Here is a 7,363-nt window from a genome sequence, read left to right on the forward strand (position 1 = left end):
TAGAATATTTGGTTGGAATAAATTTATTTCATCTGTCTGTAAACAAGGTGTTTAATAGTTATGGCATTTTTTTAAATGCATATTAAATCAGATGAGTTAGACTGTATCCCAGATGTAACAAAGTGCAGGGAAAGAAATGGACAAATCAGCAACAAGATTTGTTTTTAAATCTGTACATTATCCACAAGGCCCAAACAATAGAAGCAAATACTAGAATGTCCCTAAAGTAGTGCCATTCGAAAGAAACCTTTAATAGGTCAGTTAAAATCCATCTCACAATAGCAACAGTTCATTTTAACAATAGTATGGCACAGAACACATATGAAAAAAATTTATCACAAGACAGCCAAGTCCACAATAATGCAACTTCATATAAAAACTCAAGCTGCAAATAAAATTGGTCCTATGAAGAACAAACTGGACACACTCCAGATGGTTACGTTGGGATACCTAATGTCCATAATGGCAGCCTTTTACAATTTTACTAAAGAATAGAGCTGGTGTGCAAAGAAAAAGGAACAAAAATCTGAGCTATTGCAATGATGGAATGTCCCTGGGGATTCGATCTGTATGGTTACTGTAAGGTCGTGGGAGGAAGTGCCTTTTGCTCTTGTTTTGCAGTTGCACTCTTCATATAGCTTGTAGACAAAAGGTCTGTCTCTACTCAAGTGCAACAACAATACTAAAAGCAAACTACTGCAGCTTTCAATAGCTCATCAACAAAAGGGATATTACTTGGTTAAATAAACCAGGCAATGCATAAAAGATGGAAGCAAACCAAATACCTATGTGCAAAGGGAGAAGGGTGGGAAAAGAGGAGTGAAGGAAAGATGCATGCACTTTTTCCTCCCAACCATGCGCTACAAAAGGAAGACTAAATGAGCTAAGTAAATGCTCAAAGTGCTGAAAAGACATTGATCAAATTAGAGATTGTACAACCGGCACCTTGCTTAATATTAACTTATTTTAGTTATCAATATCCCATTAATTGCTAAGACAAAGTGATGCCCAACTTGGCATGCCCCCTCCCCCCGAATTTCAAGGTATCATGCAAATCATTATTGTGCTGCAATTATGTTGCCAGATAAGGGTTGGTTACATACAGTGGTTAACATACAAATGATCCATTGGGTAAACAGGAATCGCGACATTAGAAAATAGGTAAAGAAAAATTAGCTACCATCTACAGTCTGGTAGCACTGTGACCATAATTGGGGTGGTGATGAAGACAGTTGCTAGGTAGATGGGGAGAGGCTGCTTACACATCAGACCTCCTCAGGTATAAAGCGAGTTCATATGCTTTCTTGTTAAGTGTGCCTCCGTGGACACCTTCCTTTCCCATGACTATAACCAATGCTGGAGTACACAGGGAAACAAAACAAAAGTGAACAGAATTATTTAAGGGGGGGGAGGGCAGAAAGAAAGACACCTTTCCCCACCAACAGAGGGATACAAAGGAGACACAGGTTCATACCCCATCACCCTGCATTGCTAATAAAATTTCCAGAATTAAGACTCAAGCTTACAGCTAGGAAAGTTTAAGAGCAATTTTACCCTAATACTTAACAGTCTGCCTAGCAGCTAGAACCCAGAGTCTCTCAAGTATTTTGCCATTGAGTATGCCTTCTTATTCAATCCGCCTCCATGGACCCCTTCTTTTCCCATTACAAAGACCAAGACTGAAAGAGAAAGAAGAAAAGTGTTTCAAAAGAAGTGTTAATCAAGAGAGTCACATAAGTTTTAGCAGACAGAACCCCGATTAATAAGTTAACATTAAGTTAGTTTTCCATGAACTGTCAGGCACTGAAGTCATCTAGGTCTCCAAAAAGGAGAACTTTCAAACTAGTAATACGCTAAAAACACTGTTAACTGCATCTTGGAAGTCCAATCAGTGCAGATGCAGTGCTCTATAAAAATATTTTTACACTAAGAAAAAAAATGTGTGATCATTCATATTCTATTTTAGGGCAAAAAACTTCTAGTTAGTATGGCAAATTATCAGAACAGCCCCCAAAATGTAAACTTACAAAACTCAGGTGATTATTTACAAAATTCTCCCCAACTTTAACAGGCTTCATTAAATACAAACCATTAAGTCTTATCACTGAGACTCAATGTGTCTATTACTTCCAGAGGAAAACCAAAACAAAATTTTAAATAGCATTTTCAAAGCCATTCAGAAAAGACCAAGTAAAAAATACGTAAGGCTTGTGCTTACTGATATGCTCATTATGCTTTGCTTTTGAGTTGAAAATCCTGGAACAGGTTTACTATTTCCAACAACAGGTTCTTCTATGATGCAATTCAGAGGTCTATCCCCAAAATACATGCAGAAGTCAGATTTTATACTTGCTACCACTAGAGGTCAGTAGTGCTGTAGAGTATAAAAATCTCATTCTGGTTTTATGTCACATGGTTAATACTTCTTTTTAACATATTTATCTGAAGTCAACTAATGTTTAGAGATTTGTCTACTACTTCAGTTATCTAATTTTCCTACAGAAAGATACTTTAAGTGTCAACTCACACGAAAACAAGAGTAACCTTTAGGATAATCACAAGGAGTTGGTAGAACCACTGGGGCAAATAGCTACTCAGAGTAGCTTCAAGTTCATTCACATGGTAGATTTGGTTTTAAAATCAGCTGTGCCAATTCTATCTGAGGCTACACAGCCCTCTTAATTTACAAAATATTTACACAGGTTAATACATTTAAATGCATTTGTAAATCAATTACATGTCCTAGTAAACCTCAATTTTGGAAGTTTTTTCCAAAAACGTAGTGAGACACAGTGAAACAAGAATTTCTGCAACGCTGAAAACAGTCAGGAAGCACCAGAACTTCTGGACCAAGTGTATAAATGAAATATAATTTCCTACTTTTCAAATTTAAATCACAGACACGCTGTCTTTGAAAATATTCTGGTAAATAGGCAGCTTACTACAAAACCTCATTCTAATTATTTTGCTCTTCCCCAGCAATGTTTCAAATAGAAACATGAGCAAATGTTCATTTTTCCTTTTTTATGCTGAGCAGTGAATAATTAAAATGCAAGAAAAGAAAGAGATGCAAAGGTGAAAGACTAAAAAGCACTGAAGTAACCAAACAATATGAACAGTTTAACAATCTGGATGTGCCGTAAGATTATCATTCGACATATAAAGCAGTTTAAAAGGCAAATTTGGATTTTCAGTTTACTAAAGCTGAAACTGAAGAGTTGATGTGAATATTCTATTTCACAGTAAAGTCAGGATCTCAGAGGCTGAGCTGTATATGCAGCTGCTGTAGAGTAGATAAGTCTAAAAGCAAGGGAGTGCCTCCCTTCAGTGCTGGGCAGTTCACAAAAACCACCTTAATAGCCATTATGGACTAACACTTTTATTCAAAATGTTAAGGAAACTGCTTAATAAGTTGTAGCGTGCAAATTTTAACCAAAAGAGTACTGTGCTTACCTCTACCAGCTCTGCCGACAGCAACGTTGTATGTTGGCTCCCCACCTTGACTCTTTGTCCGGATGTCCATTGTGCAGTCACCATCGACGTATAGGCTATCTCTGATCACTGAGCACTTCTTTGCGCCAAGAGTCAAACCGTTGGTAAAGAAACCTTCCCGGTCTTTTCCTACAATCATATCTATTTCTACTGGCTGCCCCCGCCAATGGGAAAAAAGAAAAAAAAGAAAAGAAAAGAAAAAAAACATGAAATTGTAATCAATTCCTTTCAGGCCTCCATTTGGTGGAAAAACTTTGCCAAGATTGTACTACTACTATACTACAAGACATTCACATCTCACTAATGTAAAATCAAGTTTGTCTTTTCTAAAGAATTACTTAATCCTATAGGACTACATGTTTTGTAACACTTAAATTTCACAGTTAACAGCGTACCAACTAAAGACCAGTCGATGCAAAGAGAATCTATGTAACTGGCAGCTGACACCAGATAAACTGTAAACTTGAGATTTACAAACGGTTTCAAAGTCAGATGGCACCTAAAATGCTTATGTAATGGTAAAAATTCACCTATAAACTTTTAACAACTGCTTGTCAATCATATTCAGTCACATTACAGTTATGCTGCATCAAACTTAAAAGTTGCTTGGAAGCCTGTTGAAAAAATGCCCATGCATAACAGAACTTCCTACTCTGCTTTAAATAACTTGAAATATCCCCCGCACCCCGCCCCCCCCCCATAGTATGAACTTCAAACCTTGGACCTCAGCGCATTGACAAATTCATATTTCCCTCTTTATTTTTCTAACCACTCTCCTTTTCCTCTGCAACTTCCCTTCCCCTCCCACCTCAGTAATCAGTTTTCTTGCTGGGCAAATGCAAAGAGGATTTTGCTGGTAGCACTGCAGTAGGTAATGGTTTTTAAAAAGAGAGAGAAAATGGAGGGAGACTGGGAAAGAAACTGAGGTAGCCACCAGAACCGGAAAGGAGAAAACGTGCATGCTAACATTCCATGAATAAGAAGGAAGGCGTCGCCCCCATCAGAACTGCAGAGTCATAGCAGGCCCCAGCCATTTCCAAGCACACTCCCGCAATCTTCCCAGCCAGGCAGCGGGAACTCACACACAAAGACAAGAGGACTGCAGAAAAAAAGTTGATCACCAGACAGATGGCAATTCTCCATGAGAACTGTGGTCCGCTGCGGTTATAGGAGACCTTAAAGTATTAGCATCAAGGACGGAGTTCTACCCAGATCTTGAACCATGTTAAGTAGTACAGAATAATTAGCAGCACCCATAATAGGGAGCCTGAATTTTGGCGTTTGAGGGGAGGGGAGCGTGGAGCTAAGAAATTAAGGGAATACCCCTGTATTTGTCACAACCGTCACAATTTTAAAAAGACCCTTGTGCGGAAAGGGGCAAAACAATAAAGCAGCACTGGAGGTTTAGTAACATTTCCCAAACATGTGGCAACCAAGTCAAAGCCATCAAGTCACAAGAAAACCAGGCACTGTGAAGCATAATCTGCATTAGTTCCTTTACTACCTTCACTAAAGAGGGAGGGACTTGGAGAAGTGAAGTGTGCCCTCGGCCTTCACAGATTATTGAAAGCCCCATAAAGGCACCCCCCCCCCTTTTTAGAGCTATGTTGCGTAATTGGGGATAACGGTGTATCAATGAATCTCCATAGGAGGAGGAGAGAAATCAATGGCAGTTCGCCATCTTGGAGAATTAAAAAAAAAAAAAAAAATCCTATGGAACCAGAGCTGAAGTCGAGATTCACGAATCCACCTACGTTGTCGGCGTACATTTCTCTCAAGCCCCAGAGGCCTGGACACCGGCAAACCTACGCAAAGTCGCTGCGAGGATCCCGAGGGCCGGGCAGCCGCCGCCTCCCACAGCCCGCGGCGCGGGCGGCGCGCTGTCCGGAGAACCCCCGCCCGGGCCCCGCGCGCTCGGGCCCCGCGCGCTCCGGCCCCGCACCTCCAGCCCCCGCTTCCACCCCGGAACGTGCAAAGCAAACCTCAGGGCTTGCAAGGGACCAAAGAGCGCCGCACGAGGGGAAAAAAGCCGCCCCCCCCCCCGCCCCAACCGGTGCGCGCCCCCTCCCCCAGCTTCACGGACAGGCACTGGGAACGCAGGGGGCGCCTAAGCAGTCAGGGAGCCCGGGAGCCGGGAAGCCAGGCCGCCGCCCCCGCCGGTCAGCGCAGCCCCGGGAGAGGGGGCGTCCCCGGGCCTCGGCCTCCCCGCCCGCCCGGCAGCCGCATCCTCGGCGCCGGACGCCCACCACACCTGCCGGCGCGGCCGTCCGTGGCCCCACAGCCGGCCGGCCCCGCTCGGGTCCGGGAATGGGAACGGGAACCCGGACCGCCACCGGTCCTCACCGTAATGCTCTGGAAGACGCCCCCGGCCGTGGCTGCCCAGACGTATTTGGCGTCGCAGTAGCCGACAATGGCGGCCTCCTGGCAGCAGCCATCGCACATCAGGTTATCCACGTAGCTCTGCCAACCGGCCATCTTCGAGCCCTTCGCACTGCAGCGGGGACGGCGAGGAGCAGCAGGCGCAGCGGCGGCGGCAGCGGGCGGCGGCGGCGGCGCGGGGGGAGGCGGGGCGGGGGCGGGGAGGAGGCGGCTCTGCGCAGGCACCGACCGCCCCCCTCCCCGAGGAGCTGCGGAGGGAGGACGCGGGGACGACGGTGAGGGACAAGCCGCGGAGCGCGCCCGGCCTGCCTGCCCGCCCGCCCGCAGCCGCGGGGCTGACTAACCAGCGGCGGGAGGCTGCGGAGCGGCAGTGCCGGCGACGACGGTGTCCGCGGCCGCTGCTCCTCACCGCGGCACCTTTCAGTCCTCCGCGGCCACGGCGGGGCGGGCGTGCGCGCGCTCGTGCGTGCGATCCTTCCGCGGCGCCCCGACTCGAAGGGTCCCGGGAAGGGAGGGGGAGGCTGAGGCGGGGGCGCGGAGGGATACCGCTCCGGGACAATCACGGCAGCCACGTGCGGCGGTGAGGTCGGGATGCTGTGGGGTCGCTGGCGGTGATGCCGTAGGCCCGCGGAGAGGGCGGCTCCTCCGTTGCGTTCGGCACCTCAGGGACAGGGGCGTCTGGGACGCCTCCAAGTTCCCGCTGCTGGGCCACGATGCGCCTGTCTTCTGCGTCCGGTGGCTGGGGGTGCGGAATTTTGAGCTCGGTGTTGGATTGCGGAGTTGCCCTGGTGATGGGATGTGTTTACTCCTCTTCGTGTTGGGGGTGGCAGTGGCAAGGTCGCCCACGCTCGTCTCGGGCGTCCTCAATAGGATCCTCTTCCCTGGAGCCCCCTGCCCTTTGGCCATACTGGCAGCCGCGCGGGCGCGCCCCGGCAACCTGAAATCTGAGCTGCCGTTTGTGGCTTTCACGAACATTTCTGAGCTTTGCCAGTCTTTCATTGTCGCCGCTTTGGTACATTGCATTGTACCAGTGCCTCACATTCTGTGGATTCTTTGACAGTAAGAACCCCCTTAAGGCTGCTAATCACGTGTGGGTAAATTGCTCGTAAATTCCGAACAAGTAGCGACCTATGTAAACTATTGGTTAACTGGGAAAGTTATTGGTGGGTCAAAGAAATCGCTGAAAATAGAATTTAAAAACTCTAAGAAAGGGTTCCCTGGATGAATATGGTAATATTTTTGCTATCCAAGGGTAAAATAATTGCAGCACCCAGATCTAAGAATAGGTTGTGTGTACAAGGTAGAGTCCCAGTGATTCCCTCATCTCTTTAGTAACCTCTGGGTGCTTTGACTGAACGAGGAATTAGGAGACGTCTTACAATAATTTTAATTTCAGGTGAACAAAAACGATCTGCCAATCGAGGCAAAGAAGAAAGCTCATTTAAGACGTTGAAAAGTTGATTTTCAAATTTAAGGTTAACCCATAAGGGCA

At 46.2% G+C, this 7,363-nt stretch overlaps 1 protein-coding gene across 3 annotated transcripts; it reads right to left on the bottom strand.

Moving 5' to 3' along the window:
• Nucleotides 1–7: 7 nt before the first annotated feature.
• Nucleotides 8–6,860, bottom strand: PFN2 (profilin 2). Of its 3 annotated transcripts, none has more exons than XM_058730201.1 (3): nucleotides 5,836–6,017; nucleotides 3,454–3,646; nucleotides 8–1,356 (listed from the first exon to the last, which is right to left on the bottom strand). In XM_058730201.1, the coding sequence occupies exons 1-3, from the start codon at nucleotides 5,965–5,967 to the stop codon at nucleotides 1,259–1,261; spliced, it is 423 nt and encodes a 140-aa protein (XP_058586184.1). In that variant the 5' UTR covers nucleotides 5,968–6,017; the 3' UTR covers nucleotides 8–1,258. The 3 variants fall into 3 exon arrangements, 2 of the variants coding, with proteins under 2 accessions (XP_058586184.1, XP_058586183.1); XM_058730200.1 differs by having other exon boundaries at nucleotides 8–1,679; XR_009261868.1 differs by lacking the exons at nucleotides 8–1,356; nucleotides 5,836–6,017 and adding an exon at nucleotides 6,216–6,860 and having other exon boundaries at nucleotides 3,532–3,646.
• Between the last annotated feature and the right edge of the window lie 503 nt (nucleotides 6,861–7,363).

Source organism: Neofelis nebulosa, chromosome 5 (genome assembly GCF_028018385.1).
Source record: "Neofelis nebulosa isolate mNeoNeb1 chromosome 5, mNeoNeb1.pri, whole genome shotgun sequence".
Lineage (NCBI taxonomy): Eukaryota > Metazoa > Chordata > Mammalia > Carnivora > Felidae > Neofelis > Neofelis nebulosa.